Source organism: Agelaius phoeniceus, chromosome 4, assembly GCF_051311805.1.
Source record: "Agelaius phoeniceus isolate bAgePho1 chromosome 4, bAgePho1.hap1, whole genome shotgun sequence".
Classification (NCBI taxonomy): domain Eukaryota; kingdom Metazoa; phylum Chordata; class Aves; order Passeriformes; family Icteridae; genus Agelaius; species Agelaius phoeniceus.
The window spans coordinates 1,118,280-1,136,759 of NC_135268.1; the positions used below are offsets into that span (position 1 = coordinate 1,118,280).

General features: G+C 43.9%; 1 protein-coding gene across 1 annotated transcript in view; it reads right to left on the reverse strand.

The window, feature by feature from the left end:
• Window positions 1–2,298: 2,298 nt before the first annotated feature.
• Window positions 2,299–18,480, reverse strand: part of RNF150 (ring finger protein 150) — a 109,009-nt gene continuing 92,827 nt past the window's right edge. Inside the window, exon 7 of the mRNA XM_054633524.2 lies at window positions 2,299–9,279. Coding sequence (XP_054489499.1) covers window positions 9,161–9,279 — 119 coding nt within the window. The 3' untranslated portion in view covers window positions 2,299–9,160. The remainder of the gene's footprint in view (window positions 9,280–18,480) is intronic.

Consider the following 18,480-nt stretch of genomic DNA (forward strand, 5'->3'; position numbering starts at 1 on the left):
GAGTCAAAGTGGGCTGCTGGTTGGAGCCAGCCTGGCTGCCCCAAGCAGGGACAGAGGAACGACTTCATCCGAGCTCTGGGTTCCAAGAGATGAAAGCTGTGGCTCTGCCAAGGCATCGGGGGCATCACCACTCCCAGATGGCTGCTCTGTCCCTCTGCCAGGACAGACATGCTCCTAGCTGGAGCAGGAGGAGGGACAACTGCCTGGGTTTCAGCCACCAGGAGCTGCTGCTGGCCTCGCTGTGCCAGCTTGCCTTTGCTCCCAGGTGGGGCGAGGGACTGCAAGCCCAAGCTGCGGGTGCAGATGTCCAGAGGATGTCCAGAGGAGCCGTGCAGCAGCCTGCAGCAGGGAGTGGCCCAGGCATGTGAGGGTGGTGACTTTGCCCAGTGACTTCCACTGCTGCCAGGACTTGCCAGTAACTTGTTTGCACAGAGATTGAAGCTGAGGAACGGGTGTTTTGCAAAATTATAGCCTCACCTATTACGCACTGATTTCTTATAGCTGAATTCTGATAGATGCACTGGCTCATTAGATTTATTTTGGGCCATGAAGTCCTATTCCCTCAGGGATGCCCCCAAACCTGATCTCCCTGTGTTAGAGAATTGCCTTCTCAGTGTTTTTTTCCAGAGTGGCTTCCTGAGACCCAGCACAGGTGAATGCATCTCCTTTATGGGCACCCTAAAAGTGCATTTTCTTTCTTAGCATGGTTTGGACATCACGGGACCCTGCATTGTACATACTGCTATGCACTGCAAACCTGGACAAATTCCCTTTGAATCTCACATCCTCTCCATTGACTGTGATGAGTCTGAGTGTCACCTCCTTGAATCAGAGGAGAGAATACAATTTGCCTTATTCTTTCTGGAAAAAAAAACCTGCAAAGCAACAGCACGCCGAGCAGCACAACTTCATTTCCATATTTTGACCAGAAATTCATTCCACATAGAGCTGAGAGCGATGTAACGCGAGCCCCAAGTAGGTGCTCACACCCAGGCACGGATTTCCTGATGCCTCCGTTATGGACAGCCCTGGTGGCGCTGCCTCTGCCGCGCCCCTCCCGCGCTGCAGCTGCTGCCCCAGATGTGCGGGGCGCGCAGCTCGCCCAACATCTGGCACAGCTGCAGGCCGGGGAAACGCGGCCCCGCTGCCCCCCGGGCCAGCCGGGAAAGGCAGACAGGGAAGGAGGCAGCTGGCTGGCAGGGAGATGCGCGGGGAAGAGCGAGACAGGACTTCTTGGCTAGCGAGACATAAATCCTCTCTGCAGAGGATGAGAAAAGCCAGGGTTTGTTCTGGTGGGGAGGGCTTCTGCCCTTGGAGCAGGGCTGGTGGGACGGGAGCTTCAGGCCGTGCTGCTGACAGGAGTTGAGAGGAGAACAGCATTTCCCGGCGTTGCTGGTAAAGCCGGGTTAAATCGCAGGCGGTTCCCCTGCTCCGAGCCAGCTGCTGCCCCTCTGTCGCGGTCAGGACGGAGATGAACGGGGCGGGTGCACAGGAGGCGGCAGGGTCTGGGCAGCTGAGAGTGAAGGGGCCCACAGCTGCTGCCTTCCCGGCTCCGGGGGGGAGCACAATCCAGGGCTCCAGCCCATCTGGCACGCTGTCAGCTCGAAAGCGGCGCTGCGGCTGGAAAAGAGCTGCGTGTGCTGGCGGCAGCAGGCAGAAAGCAAAAAGGATGGGGCAGGACGGGGCAGGCTGGGACCCGCGGCAGGGCTGTAGCTTGAGCCAGGAGTTGGCTCCTTCACGGATGTCTCTCTGCCTTCTTTTGCATCTACTGGAAAACTTTTCCGTAAGTCTCTTAAATTACATTTACGCAGGATTTTTACTGTGCCTCAAACCACTAGGAAGCAGCATACCTGTGTTGGATGACACAACAATCCTGGGCTCTGCTCCTCCCCCTGCTCCCAGGGATGCACAGTGATGTCTGATAAGGCAAGGGAAGAGCAGCTGGATGACGCCTCTCAACAGTGGTGCAGCTCCCACTGAGGCATGGCTCCTTTTAAAGCAGTCATCTTTTCAAACTGTGTTAACACATCTGGGCTCAGGCTGCAGCTCTCCCTCGAGGCAGCAGAAGCATTTACCTCTCACACAGCTGCTGCTTTCTGCTCAGAAGCAGCTGAAGGGCAGAGGGACCTGAGCAGTAACGAGCGGGAGATGTGTCAGGAAGACCAGGACGTCACTCGGGTCCCTTCCCTCTGCCTCCCACGAATGCCAAAGTGTGCAGTGGCTGAGTTCAGGGAGAAACAACCCACAAGTTTCACACATCAGGAAACTCCAGGTTTACACAGGCTGTTAGAAAGTACATACAACACAATAATCAGATTTGTTTTATTAAAAAACCTGCAATAAAATTCCTTGGAATTCACCATCTCAACTTTGAGAGTTGCAATATTTTACTAGTACATAATAACACAGTCTCACATATTTACATTATAATCCTCTATATAACAAAAATAGCCATGTTGGACTACTGATTAACGCTTCCAAGTATTAGCCTCAACATTTCGGTATTTCCCCCAGCTGAGTCACTGTCTATGCTCTTTAGCATTTACAGTATTTAACAAAGCAAAAAAGGACACAAAATAATAAAAAGTATGTGTCTCATGATTTCAGGCAAATCCCTTTAAGATGGTAGTTCTCCGACTCCCACATTTTTCAAGAGAGATAAAGTGCATTGGAGAGGAAGATGTATACGTTACAAAATGTCAGCAAGGAGTTAAAAGTTTATTTGCAAGACTGTACAGAAGGGAAAAAAAAGGCAAAAAAAAAAAATCTTCACAAACTGCTACTGCACAGCTTTGGCAGCACGTCACAGGTAGCAGGGAAAGGGAGGGAATGAAAAAGCCAACCACAAGAAAAAGGATGGCCCATGCAAATGCCACAGTATGATTTTGCCATGACCTTTTGCCAGGTGTTTCTCAAACCAGAGCACAGCCAGAGCCACAGTGCAGGAGTGTGACAGCCCTGCCTCCCCCAGCTTGCTGAGGCTGCTGGCTCTGCCAGGCAGGGACAGAGAGCCGAAGCCTCCCGCTAAATCTGCTCCTGCTGTCCAGAGCAGGAATGATCACTTTGGAGAATTTCACTGGGACAGACCATTGTCTCTGAACTTAACCAAGTTATTCTGTTAAGCTGTGCACTGATCCATGTGGTATTTATTTCATTTGGGATTTTAATTCCCTTTACAACACTGGCATTTGCTGGTATGGCTCTGCTGCATGTGAGAAGAGACATGGCTGGAAAAAGCTTTGTAGCCATCACTGAAAACCAGGATACTGCTGCTTTGTTCAGGAACTGCATGTAAGTGGGATGCTACTCTTTTTTTTTTTTTTTTTTGTTTGCTTATAAACTACTCTAAATAGAAATAATTCTCTTCTGGAAATGGATGGAATGTATATTTTGACAAGTACAAAACTGTTTTAAATGTTCACTAAATACAAGGAACATCTTGGTATAAAAATAACAGACCCTCCCACCCACTGTCCCCTCTTTACATATCTAATTATAAAACGGTACAGTCATTTCAGGTTTCTAACATGAAACAAGTACTGTGGATGGCATTACATACATACACAAAACATTTAGTTATTTGACATCTGAAATAACTGTATACATTCAGAGCAAACAAGCATCTTGATCTGGCTATTGTGTTTAATGCTACTCAGAACCAAGAAAAACACAAAAAGGGAAAACACTATTACTCCTTTTTTTTTTTCCCTCTCATTTCTTTTTCCATTCACTACAGAAAGAAGTAACTTCCACCAATTCACAATTAAAATGTTGGAGAGAGACAAGATTCATTTCAGATGGAAAAATCATCCGTTGGCTTTTCATTCAAAATCCACATCTTTCATTTCTTTATTTCTCCCTTTGAAATACAGCTCCTGCTTAGAAGGGTGTTTCCTTGACAAAGAAAAGGGCAGGTGAAGGGGCCAAGTGGGGGTCCAGCCCAGCGGGGTAAGTGGCACAGCAGAGGGGCAGCCCTCACCCTTGCCCTCACTCTCTGTCCCCACCCGCAGCTGCCATCTGCTTCACAAACAAATCCTCCCTCAGCAGCCCATCTGGCATTCCTCATCCTCTGAAGCTATCAATTAGTTCAGCTAACAGCCTGGTAAAATGAAAGCAGCGCTTCTTTTGGATCAATTTCCCCTATTGAACAAGCCCGTGAAAGCAACACCTCCAGCCTTGTTTTCCTTCAGCCTAAACCTCTCCCCATAATGTTTCCTGCTCAGGCTCACAAAGCTGATCCACTGCCATCGTGCTGCCTGCCCCAAATCACTCAGACGGTTTGGCATCTACCAAACAAATGAGCCCACGTGGGGCTCGGTGCTCACCAGCAGAGCTCCAGTCCCAGGGTCAGCAGAGCCACCAGGAAAGCTTGGCCTTGCCCAGCCTGCTGGAACCCATGGCCTGCTCTTCACCAGGCCCTGGAGCTGAACTTGGGCGAGCTCCCTGCCCCTCTCCACCCTGCCCCAAGAGATACTGGCAGCACTTAGCACAGCACAGGAAGCAGCACTGACCAAGTTTGATCCCGTGATCTCCTTCCCCTGCAACAAAGGCTCACCTCACCCTCGGACAAACGCTTGTGATACGGGCTGGGAAGGAACAGGCTGGACTTCTCCGCCATTGTAGTCCTGTGAAATGGATGCACCCCAACATCAATGCCCTTCTTGCAATGACTTCCTTGGGATTTGATCCAGAGGTCATTAGTGAAATCCAAGGGACAGCTTATCATATGTGATTTCAAGAATTTCTTTTTCCAAATTGCATCTATAAAGCCTTTTTTCTTTGTTCCACAATCTCCCTCAAATAAAAGGCCTAAAAATGACAACTGCTTCTGATTTCACAACAGTACAGTTTCCATACTCACATCAATGCACTTTTAAAGCATACATGCCAATTTAATTCTGTAGAGTGCTTAAAGAATGAACTGCAGTGCTATGATAGTCCTGATCCTGGTTTTGGGGCTCTAAAGCAGTCAGAAAATAAAAAACCCCAAACCCTCAGTAAGTGCCAGATCTGTATCCCCACCAGCACAGGTGAGCTGTGGGGAGGAGATGTACACCTGATGCCTTGCACATCAGCATGCACACATCAGGTCGTTTGTGAGTGCAAAATTCTGCCTATGCATCCTACCTATGGAACAGACCTTTGGGAAGGCAGTTTAGTGTAACCCAAGAAAATCCAAGTACACTCTGAGCGCAGTTTCTGCCTCACCAGGTTTTGTCCTGCAACCCAGCCTGAGGGATAATGGGCCTCGCTAAGGCAAATGTTTCTCCCACCTATCACTTGCTAATGGAAAAGAAAAGTGCTTCAGATGACAAGACAGGAACTGCTGGGAGAAGCACAGGAGCAATTAATGACAAGAGTACCTTTTCCTGGGAGCCACACAATCTCCTGGCCACTGCCCCTGTGCAGGAGATGCCCCCCACTCAGTCATGGTGCCAGCCTGCAGAACTGTGTCCGTGAACACTGGCTTGTCAGAGGGCCCTGGACGATTTTGTTCTTTCCTGGCTGCATGCTGAAGGCTGCTCTCCCTTCTGAACAGCCAGTGCTGCATCCCCACCTACTTAATGGCCAGGCTCAGCAGTACCAAGGTGTGCATGGGCATGCAGATGTACAGAATTAAGGCTTTCATACATGTTACAAACACACAGCAGGGAGTCTTAACATCTACAAAGCACCTCAAATTCCCAAGGCAGCTCACAGGTTATATGTGCAAAGGATATTGTCAGTCAGGTCAAGCTTCAGGAAAAGATTTCTTTTTGACACAGGGGCTTATGTATGCTCATAGAAGACCTGTTGAAAATAATTAAATTTTAGTGCAGGCCCAAAATTAGTTGTGATTTTTTGTAAGAAGGATGGAATAAAACATTTACTTAAGTGCTTTCCTAAGTTCAGGGTTCAGTGGTGTGTGACTCACCTTTGCCCTTATCATCACTTAAGAGTGCTCAGAGCTGCAGAACACCTGAGGACAGGGATGGAACAACACCTTCCCTGAGTGAAGCTGCAGGTAGGACTGGGAAAACAAAAGCAGAAAGACTCCTCCTGACCCAGATTTGCTAGGACACCTCTTCTAAAAGGCATATCACTAATTGGTGATATGTCAGAACCTCTCACCCAGCCTGGCACCCTGCCTCTGCTCGTGGCACCTGTGGACCCCAAGGGACCAGATCAAACACGGGGTATTTAGGAAAAGTGTGTGCACAGCACAAGACCTCTACAAAGATCCTCATTAACTCTCAGAAATACATGCAGGGTCTGAATTACCTAATCTGTGATACCTTTTTGAGCACAGCTCCCTTTAATGATTTTCCTGGGCAGAGGACCCAGCTCAGTATCAGCCGGGAGTTTCCCCTCCTGCCTTGCTTTTCCACAGGCTGTGCTTGTTCTGCTGTGCTGTGGGTGGTTCTGCTATGGCAACAGCTAATTGGTCAATCTATCCATTGAGATCAACTTAATTCAGTTCATGAAATAAAATGAAGACTTTGTGACAGCTCCTCGGAAACCCAAGCAGTCTGGCCAGGAGTTCTGTGCCTGTGTGCTGAGCTACAGTGTGCATATGTGAAAGGATCACTGACAGCTTGGACATGGTGTTTGTGATGCTCCTGTGACATGTAGCACCCAGGCTCCAGTGCTGCACAAGAAATTGTACCAGTGTGTGGCCTTTCTATAAGGAGCCCTGACTGTATATAACCAGCCTCACTCCTTCCCCTGCAGTCCTCTGAAATTAATTTCATTCCTGGGTCAAAATTTCATCTAAGCACCACTTAAATCTGATTTCAGCATTATTTACAGAGCTTAAGTGGAGCTGATGCAGTACCTTGTGTGTAGGGATCAATTTCAACATTGATGTGTCAGGCCTTTCCTACAGCAGCAAGGAATAGAGAAGACATAAAAGACTAAGGAAAACAAGATTACAGAACCACAAATATTGTCAAGACTAACCTAGTTTACCCTCTGGAACAGTCTGTAACTTTCTTTTTTTAATCAAGATTTCCAGCTGCCTCTATCTCTTTAATTGAAAAAAAGATTTTCATTCCAAAGGCTTCTAAAGATGTAACAGCACACTTATGGGTCATTTTCATAGAATCACAGAATGGTTTGGGTTGGAAAGGACCTTAAAGACCATCTAGTTCCAAACCCTCTGCCAAAGCCAGCGATATCTTTCCCTTGACCAAGCTGCTCAGAGCTCCATCCAACCTGGCCTTGAACACTTTCAGGGATGGGGCATCCACAGCTTCTCTGGACAACCCCTTCCAGTGCCTCACCACCCTCACAGTAATAATTTATTTCTAATAGGTAATCTAAATCTGCCCTCTTTCAGTTTAAAACCTTTACCTCAAGATTACACTGAAATGTAGGGACTAAGAACATAAAACAGAATTAAACTAAATGCTTAATTAGTTCTAAATGGACAGAAGAGCATGGAGAATATTTTTTCCTTTTTTCTGTACTGAAGAAGTCAGCCAAAATTTTAGGGATTAACACATTTGTTCCTGAATAAAATCTGACAAACAAATTTTGGCTGGAAGCTGGTTTTCACATTTAACAAGTAAATCCACAAGGAGGTTAAATGCAGTGAGCCCCAACAGTTGCATTTTGAGATGCCATCATGACACTGCCAAGTCAAAATGTTTGACCTCTGCATGAAATTTCAATGTAAGATGAATTGTTGGTTCTGTGGACTGACTCAGGAGGCAGTAATGTGATTCAAATCATCTGACTCTCAACAGAAAATATGTATTCTTGTGTAACAGTAAGCTTCTTCACAGTCGAGTATTTAGACTGAAAAACCAAATCACACACTGAACAATTAACAATGAGCCCTTACCTGGAAAGCAGAGCTCAGGATGAAATACATTATGATGTCAGGTCGTTATTATTTAGGTGTTTTGATTTACATTAGTTCTTTTATTTTGAAATTCCCTCCCCAATATATTTTGGTGTGTGTATCTGTATACAAATTGCAAATATTCCATTATGCTTCTGAAAACATTGACAGGGACTCTGGAGGGCAACAAACCACCTGAACTCTTGTTAGATAAGAAGCAGACAAAAACTGCTGTCAAAATGTAAGAAATGAAACACACTAAGTGAAAAGACCCAAGGCAAACCAGGAATTAAACATTTCAAATGGCTGCCTCTTGCTCCCTTAGCAATTTCTGACACTGACAGCAGCATCTTTGTAAGAACACTGTCACCTGCTTAATGCAGAACTGTTAATAAGCAGCCTCTGGAAACCTCTCAGATGCTCCTTTAGCGCAGTGATCTGGTTTTGGTCTGTAAAATTAAGAAGGGATGTTATGCTAGACCTTTTTTTCCAGCTACTGAATTGTCACTTGGAGGAAGGACACAAATGTACTGACACCCGTGAACAGCATAAAATAAGGACAGGACTATGTGGATGGAGTGATGCTTCAAGCTCTTCTTTCTCTCCTTCACATTGTACAATACCTGTCTAGAACAGAACTGTAAGAGACAAACTAATGCCATTTTAACCCAAATTTCTGCTAATTCAGAGCTCTCTTACAAATAAAAGCCCTCAGAATACACCATTTCCAAGCCTGCCACTTAATGAAGGCAGGTGTTATATAATGCAGGGTGCTGGTGCATGATCCTTCTGAAGCCAGCCACAGGTAATGCATGCAGAAACAACGATTCTGGGCAATGATAAATCCTGGTCAGATCATGAAGTGACCAATGAATGGGAATTCAGGTTTCTGGACTGAACTCTTGAAAAAGCTGGGGTCAGTCAATAGAAACAGATTGTCCATCCATAACAAACTATAAACAAACAAACAAAATAAACATATGCCTTTTCAAAAAAACACAACAAAAATTTGATTGAACAAGTGTAAAAAAACACTCAAGCTGTCATTTCAGTTGCATGTTTATGAGCCCCTGGAGAGTTCCATGACTGCTCTCAAGCACGTGGGTGAACTGGAAGTGTCCATCTCCCATGTGAGCCAACCAGAGGCGCGCAGATGATGAAACCGCATCCAGGCAGACACAACGGTTGCTATTGCTTTTCACGACCATCTCAGCATGGAGTGTGCAGGAGTGACAGTGCTCTGGAGGCATATGCATGACTGGTCCAAGTCCTGGAAAGCTGACTCGGTCCCTACCTGTGAGCCTGCCCTGTGGTTTAGTGCTGGAGCTCCGCTGTTCAAGATTTCACCTCTTCGCAGTCTTGATCAGTGGAAAGCTCCACGTCGGAGAGTCCAACCTCCATTGCCATAATCAGTGAAATATCTGAATCACTGCTGACTGCTGGCTCCTGGTCATCTGTGAGGGTAGAAACGACAGGAAAAGGTCATGTCTTTCTGTTAATGTGTTGCTAAGTTTTAGTTCTGCAGGTGGAATCCAGAGGTCTCTCCGCCACCGAGATTGTGATTAGACTACAAACTTTGCTCTTATTTAATATCTGTCTCCAACACTTCCAAAATATCCCAAAATTCAAGACATTCATAGTGAAAAGCATGATGAAAAGGAGTCTGGATGGGTAACATTTTCTTCTCTTAATCCTCTCAGGGCTTTTTATCCAGGTCCTTCATGAACTTCCTCCCACCATGTGGGAATTTCCCTCCCTGTCCCCTTTCACTTTCTCAACCTGGCATCATCCTACTCTCCCCCAAAGATAGCAAGCTAATGACAAAGCCACAGGCACCTAGTGGAGCAACTGAATAATCAGGAAAACATTTCCAAGAGGAAACAATCTGCCCCAACCCTCAATAAGTGATAGAATCTCAGAGGACATTTTAAGAGGGCACTACTCTAATGTAGGAACAGTGGCATTGGACAAGGACAAAACAAATCCAGGACTTTGGACCAGGCTACCTGCTTTCTCAAGGGGCTCTCTCATCCTTTTCTAGTCTCTTTATGTTCACTCTTTCCTCTGATTTGAAGATACCTTGCAGGTTTCTTAACCAGGCCAAAGGGATCTACCTTAATGACCCCAAATACTCTAACAGTTGTATTGCTGACTTCTGCCAAACTGCAAATCACATTGCTGGAAGAGCAACTTGTTTTTGTTTTGATCCCACAGCACTTACCATGTGTATATTTAGCAGCAAATAAAGCCAAGAGATTTTAAACTACTAAAAGCTAATTTTCTTCCAAGAACAGGCAGGAGAAGCAAAGCACACTAGGGACATTTTCAAAGGCACAAAACCCTCATAGGTGGCTCAGTCCCCGAGACAAAAATTTGATGGTTTATATTTTCAAGTGGTTTAATTACAGAGATGGTATTTATACTGTAACAATACAATGTATTTAAATCTGTGCCAGTTTTTCCTTTACATACTTTACTTTTTTGACAATAGAAGCAGAGCCTGATTGATGCTAAAAAAATGTAGAAATTGAATATCTAAGAATTACTAAGTAAGAAACATGACAAAGGAGCCAGGAAAATAATAACGCCTCACAGCTTAATTATTCACTTGAAGCTAAGTGAACACAGTTAATCACCTCTCAAGAGCAGCATGATTTTTAAAAATTTTAGATTTTAAACCCCTCACATGTGTTTGCTTGTGCTGGGATTAGACCTCATGTTCTGCAGAGAAAGCTAGAATGGGGTCTGCATTATTCAAACTGAGAGCCAGCATTCTCCTTCACAACTCTTCCCAGTTTTCACCCTGGATTGCTTTTATGCTTTCTTGATTGCACGATAAATAATTAATGCACACAACATGTTTATATCTCTATCTTTTTTTTTGCCCTTTCAATATGACATTAGTAAACATTTCAAGGCATTGCTTCTGACTACAAATGTTTCCACCAGCGGTGGAAGAAGTATGCACAAGCTGAACGATACATCCTGCAGATTTAGTGGTCTTAAAGGATGTTGAACCTTCAGGTGAGTTGCTAGGTCCTAGAGTACATCAGAGCATCTCATACACCTCCAACACCAAAAGCACCATCTTGAGTGGTAACAACTCCCTGAGTCAGAATAGTGTGGTTTCAGACCACTGGATTATTTATCATTCCTCTATAATTAATAGGATTCTCAAAAACAATGAAAATTATGCTTAAGAGCAAGTTTATATTAGCAAGACAGAGCTCCTGAGGTTTAGCCATGCTGAACAGCCACTTGGAGCACTCCTGAGAGACAAGGTGTTTTCCATCTGAGCTAGCTGTGCAGAAGAAAAGGACTGGCTGAATAGTGACAGCCAGATGCATGCTGAAGAGGCAGGCAGAGCTGCCAACACCAAATGTCAGAGCATCCAACAAGCAGTGTTTAATAATGCTGAAACGTTGTTTCAAGAATTGCTGTTTCTTCCAGGGTTGCACAGCAGAAAAAAAAAATCTCAAGTTCAAGAGTTCAAGACAGGCAGATAGAACAGGACCAGATTTGCAGCTCACATACCTCCTATCTGATGGAGGTACAGCAGCACACACTCTACAAGCCAGTAAACTCAAGTTTTACTTCACAAATCCTATACAATTATTCAAATTCTTGGATCTTAGTCTTTGCAGTGTGGGCTTTTGTAGTCTCCTTTGGAACTGAAGTGCAGGTTGGCAGGAACAAGGAATGATCCTAAAAATGCCTATGCTCTGGCTTTGATTTTCCAGCACTGTGATAGTGCCTAGAAACAGCAGCACTGCACCTTCCTTGCTTGCTACCAGTGTGGCAGTTCAAAATCCTCAAGCTACAGCTTTGGCAGAGTGGGGAGAACACCTTGGATATCACCATTCCTACACCTTCTTCCCTTTCAGGGGAGCACTGCCATTTCTTTGGAAGCTGTAGTGCACGACATGAGGAAATTAATGCGTGCCTCAGCATTACCTGCTGTCTGTGTAAACAGGAGTCCTGCCACGACCCCAGCACACACAGGATGAAACCCTGGGAGGCTGCACAAGTTACACAGACACAGATCAGCTGTGGGTAACTCTGGCTGCAAGGTCTGCATTACAAACTGCCTCACCGTGGCTCCCCCACACGACACAGGCTTGCCAGACTGTGCTGCTTTGTTTGGTTGGTTTTTGTTGGCTGGCTGCTCAGTAACACAAGCCAGCACAGTCACTGTTATTTGTTAAAGGTAAGCAAACCTCAACTACATTGCAAGTGCCAGGAGCTTAGCCTTCGTTTTGCATCCCTGCCTTTCAGATCCTATTTACAATGACAAAGCTTACACAATCACACAGCTTCTACAGGAGATGCCTGGCTCACTGTTAACAACCTTTATGGCCTTTTTTCAAGTTTTTTGTAATTTGCTGTTTTTCTTAAAGCCCTGAAATCAGATGAGGATCTCAACTTTCGGTGAAGATCTCAGCTTTCACTTAAAAATAAATGAAGCTTAAGAGGCAAGAAGGAAACTAAGTGTTTTAAAAATTAAATCTCTATTTTCTCAACCGATTTTATATGCTGGAATATCTGACTCGTGATTTGAGATACTTGAAATTGGCAACCCTGTCTAACCACACACACTATAATGCTTCCACTGTGCTTTACAGCACTTCTTGCCACGGGCAGAAAGCCTTTTGCTTAATGAAGCAAAAGGCACATCTCAAGCTGCTTTCCAGCCAGAGTGTTAGTGCCTACAGCAGGGAACTGTAGACCTCCCTGCCACATTCCTCTCATGTCAGAGAAACATAATACACCACAGCATGCTGCCTGCCCAGACTTTTTCCACTCGTATTTCCTGACACACATTTGTTTGAGAAGTGAAATAAACCAAACTCCTTCTCTAGCCAATATTATTTTAGATCAATTACAGCAGCATGGGAAGAAGATCACCACGTGGATTTGGAAGTGGCCTACATAAAGGTGGTATAGCTCTTGCTTCTTGAAAAGTACATCAAGAGATGCTTACATTTGAATATTACTGCAATCAAACAAAGATGAAAATGGCTAATTACTCTGGTGTGTTGAAAACAATAAGATTGCACACTAGTAACATTTATCTACTGCTGCTGCTATTCATAACCATTGGTGTAAGTCTGGAGCTGTCGTACACTAATAAATATTCCAAAAGAAAGAGGTCAGACAATGGGTTTCTAAGAATTTGATACTGCTTCAAGAGGCTTGGGAGGGAGCTCAGCATTGAACAGTGAGCGAAAAGTGCATTTACAAACCCCTTCCTCTGCCAAGGGCACCATGGGCATGGGCACCATCTGAGATGGGCAATGACCCACTCAAGGGTGAGAAACAAGCTGATGAAACTCTGCTGGACTTTGCACTCATGGAGGCCTCACTCCTGCTCACCACCGTGCTCCTCCCAAGGAGACCACATCCCATACTGTCCTTTGATGTCCCTGGGACACAGACACTGCCATGGGGCTCTCCTAAAATTGTTCCAGATTGCCCCAGAAGCTGAGTTTTCCCCCAGGCTCACTGAGCTGTAAAAGCCCATAACTGGGCTCAAATGCCAATAAGCAATTTGCATCCAGGAAATCAGCAGAAAAATGAGACCACACTAAAATGTTAACAACAAAAGGTCCTTGGCATTAAGTATATATAAGGTTTGTCTAAGTCGGCACTTGTTTCCTTCTCCAGACTTCTGGGTAGCTCTGGGCTATTACACCTATTGACAGTAAGCAGAGAAGTACTACTACTCATTTCACATACTCATTGTAGTGAAATATACCTTATTTCAGAACTCTTCAGTTTGTGAAGACAGATTTAAACATAACCATGAAATCCCTGGTGTCAGTTATGCTCCCAGATCTAGACAAGCATCTAAAACTCATGGAATACAATGAACCTTATCTCAGTCTAGGGCTCACTTCTGAAGAAAACATTCAGATGTGTCTAGAAGGATTTTGCTTCATAAGAAACCAGGAATGTGGCCATCTCCTAGAGCTTTGAGGACCTGATCAGAAAATATATCCAGAGTATTAGAGGCATTGATATGGGATCTTCATCAAACCACATTCTGCTCAGCTTGAAGCCACCGAAGAATGCCAATGCAAGCAGTACTACTCAGATTTTGTTTCCAGTAAAGAACAACCAGGATACAATTAATCACATTTGATTTATGAGAGAGACATATCTAGAGTCCTCTATTTTTCTTTGTCTAAGAAAGCACTTGACCATTACAGAGTTTATTGTTACCTCCTACTGTGGCCTTGCCATTGCATCACTTGGCTGTTTCTAGTCTAAGAGGAAGAGCATCTTATGAAATCATTACCTCAAATGGCAACTATTTCACAACAATACCAATTCAATTTATCACTAACATCCCTTCTTTTAAAATTACTACTGATTGTTAAAGTTATTCTCAAGTTAATCATCTCACAGTTCTCCTTGGATCATTTTATAAGTCTCAAATTCCTACCGCATCATCTTGAGAATTGTAACACTTGAGAATGGGCCATAACTGCACTAATATAACATTAAATAAAACACACGTTTAAAAATGCCTATAAAATCTCTAATGCAAGAGAAACAGTGAGGATATGTTTGAGAAGAAAGGTTATAAAACCCCTTGCTACTAATGCAGTCCTTCTGTATACAGAGGCTAATAAAACAGATGAAGAAGTTTGGCTGGCTACGACTGAGAACAGAGCACTGGGGAAATATTTTATTGCTGTTCCCTAGAATCAGAGGGAGATTTATCTGAGCAGCAAGGGGAACAAGGACTTGTGTGGTAACTGCTTTTGGAAGGAAAGGTTAGAGTCGTTGTTGTGAATAACAAGCCAGAGCTCTGTGAATGTACCAATGGCAACAGAGCTTCTTCCAGGAGGTAAAGCAGATGATGTTTGAAACATTTTGCAAGGAGTACCCAGACACCAGCACACAGGGAAAGAACCACATGCCATGACCTGGCAAGATTAATTCAAGAGGACACTTCAAAAATGCGTTTACCTGCACCAAACCCCTGATTGAGAGATGTGATAGATGGGTCTAGATATGACATAAAACACTGGAGGCTTTCCCAAAGTAAACATGTTTGGGTTTTTTTGGTTTTTTTGGGTTTTTTTTCTAAGTACTGAATAAAAGGGCAACAAAATTTCTTCCCTTAATCTTTTTCTAGGGTATGTGGTTTGGGAGAATATACAGCATCTCTTAATGAAAAACAGCCAAGCACAATGTTCCTTGTCTTTAAACTTTCTGCAGTATGAAGGGCTACCATCATCATCATCTGGAAATCACCCCCCAGTATCTCAAGCCAAGCATCAAAATTGAAAATTTATTAGTGATATAACTAATTTTCTGAAACCTAGATTTGGAGCATGTTGTACTTAGGCAATAAACTTTAACACTAGTTACCTCAGAAGACATTCTGGGCTTTGGCAAGACTAATAAACTCATTTTCAGAGAGAGTGCAGAAAGTATCAGCACCCAAATGCTTTCTCCAACAGAAAGTAAGAAAAAATTGTCCAAATAAAGCTAAATAACACAGAGAGCAGACAGCAAGCACATATGCAAAAGACTGAGCAAAGAAAGGGGCAGAACACATACCAGATGTTATTGTATGGAATAGCTGGGCCCAACTGGCTAGAAACATACAACTTAGTTTTTCCCATTGTATATATATGTATATCTATCTTTAATGAGCATATAGTAAATCTTGGGGATTTTACCCAGGAATCCGAACACTCAGCCTTTGAAATTCACAGCACATTCTAACATTATTTTAGTAGTCAACACTTTGGAAATCAGTCTCCTCTCTGTGAGAGACTAGTTGACATTTTGGGAACTTTTGATCAGCTGCCAATCCTCTCTGTGATACAGCAAACATGCCTCTGCCTGGTATGACCCAAGAAAATAGAATATTTTGGCTTTCAGTTTAATTTCCTCTTTGTTCTTACTCTTAATGGGTCATGCTCATCATGTTCCTGGGACCAGCAGGGAGACTCCTTCTGTGGCCCACATACTGCAACATCATTTTCTTTTTACATGACTAGACTTTGCTTTTTCCCACTGGAAACTCAGTCAAAATTTGGTCACAAAGATTACCAGAACAGTCAATGGGGCCATGATACTGTCTCTTGCACTTTAGGCTCTTGGATCAGCTCATCCCCACATTCAAGGTCCTTCACAGTTTATCTGCACATCTGGTCTTGAGGCAATCATAAAGAGACCTGGGTTGGAAGGAACCCTAAAGATCACCTAGCTCCAACCCCATGTCACAGACACAGATACCACCTACTAGATTTTAATCACTACCAAGTGTTTTGTTCCATCTTTGACCCCACACCTCAGTCCCACACTCTCGTCTTGTTTCACTGACAGACAAGAGCCACTCTACTTCCTTGACAACAGGGCATCCAGCCTCTAAAACCTTGCAAAGCTGCTTTTCCTTTCTCCTTCCAGGCCTTCCTACTGCCTAGAAGGAGAGAGGGACAGTGGGATGCTGCTGCACACCTTCCTTTACTGCTCACTAGTGGCCATCCTCAGTGCCCAAACACTGCCCGGGTGCACCTCTGTTCTTCTGATCCCTCAGGAAGTTCCATAAGTAAATGTGCAGTTATTTCATTTAAAGTACCAACTGATACAAATTATTATTATTTAGAACATGCAAAATCATTCATGTCCTTGATTGAAAAGCAGAAAATGACATCTCCCATAACAGGGGAAAAGATAAAAAACACACTGAAGCACGGGGCTGCAAGTACATGGCAGTTGTGATTTTCAGGTACCTGAACTGCCTTTGGTAATCTATTACTGCATTCAACACCTGCAAGCTGTCCCTGCAGTGGCCATGCTGTTATACATCTAAAACATCAGGTGTGGTAAGGGAAATATTCACTTGGTTTTCTCAGCTGCTGAATGACCAGCACTCCTTGGTGTCACTGCAAAACAATGACCATGAAGGGATAAAGTCAGAGAAAAACCACACTTTGTCATGTTCATGGTGTGTAAGGGGTCTTGTGAGCATTATCCCAGCAGCCAGGGTGAAACATGTGGAGAGACAAACACCCTTTGAGCAGCGAGCAAACACCTTTACTCACACTGCCAGCCATTCACAACTCTGAAGGGACAGCAGGGTGAGACAAAAGCCAACCCTAAATGCTGCATGTGATAGTGTGTGTTGTACAACACATAGCTTATGGGCAGGCTGGCAGAATAAAGAGACTTTTACATCCAAGCAGTATAATCCCATAGTTTAATCCTGTGCATCTTAGCTTCCATGGGCTCCCACCAGCTCACACACATGGACTTGAGGAAATGGAACATTTCCAGTCTCCTGCCACACGTTCACAGGACTGTCAGGTACCTGTCCCCAAAAACCTGGAAGACACTGGGCCAAAGTACACTGCTTAGGCTAAAGATTAATTCTTGCAAGTCCATAAAAACAGAGAATACTTGACAGAAACAGTACAACTCCGAGAAAACATAATTTTTAACTTTACAAGACTGTCAAACCCGATTTCATTTGGATATCTACGTTTTATATTTTGTCACAGGACATAGCTTACCTACTTACTGTAGCTCAAGAGAAAGATTGAGTTTAGTGCAATTCAGCTGTAGACAAATTTGTAACAACAGAAAAAAACCCCCAAAATCATGGAGCCCCAGCAATTTCTCAATGAGTCTGTAAAAAATCCCCATTTAAAAGCAAAGAACATGCTTTTCAGTCTCTCAAATTCCCTCAGGTTGTAGATGTAATCTCTTAGATGGTGTGGCACCAGCAATAGTAGAATATTCTGCAGACAGGGCTGATACATATATTGAAACAAAGTAAGAACTTGAACAGATCACTACAGATATACCCTACAGCTTCACTATTTCTTGTCTTCCAGGATGGGCACATAGGCAAACAGATTATAGAATGATCAATTACATAAGAACATCCATTTTTCCATACAGAAGAAGCAATTTCTGCTGTTTAGATGTCTGTTAGCAGTGAAGGAATATAACGTGACAAGCTGAAGTGTCACCTCTTAATTTTATGAGAATTGCAGTAGTTTTTAAAAATAAATTGTAGGTGCTTTCAGAGCATTCTGTCATTTAAATCTTCTCCCTGTGGGTTTCTACAGTACCCATACTCTTCCTCTTTTGAAGTCCCTAATTAAAAATTCTGCAAAGAACCTTTCTTTAACATCCACTTTCACAGAACCCTTACAGAAGGAAGTTTCAATCCTAATTCAAAACAGTGCACACTTAACTTATAGGGCCCCCTTTTCAGATACCCCCTTGGTAGGTTCTTGTATCTGGTCCTCCCTCATACACACACAGAGAAAGGACAGCTCTGGCCTTTACTGACCACTGACAACACTTATGATGGGGTAGTACTGACTTCTGGAGCTTTCAGAAACATCTCATTCAAACTAATTGACCTCAAATACTTCACTACTCTCAGACTTGTTTCCTCTGGAGCCTTATGTGATGATGCTTTAAACAACAGCAGGAAAAAGGGCAGACACGTGTAGGAAGCAGTTCAGTGTAGCAGTACCTGGAACACAGGGAGCATTACTGTAAGAGACCTGCTCTGGAAGGGACGTCTTGGGTAGCTGAGTCTGCTCTCCACAATTGCAATGCCAGCATGACACAGTCCCTTTCAGATTTGCTAGCAATTAACATCATTCACTGCACCAGCT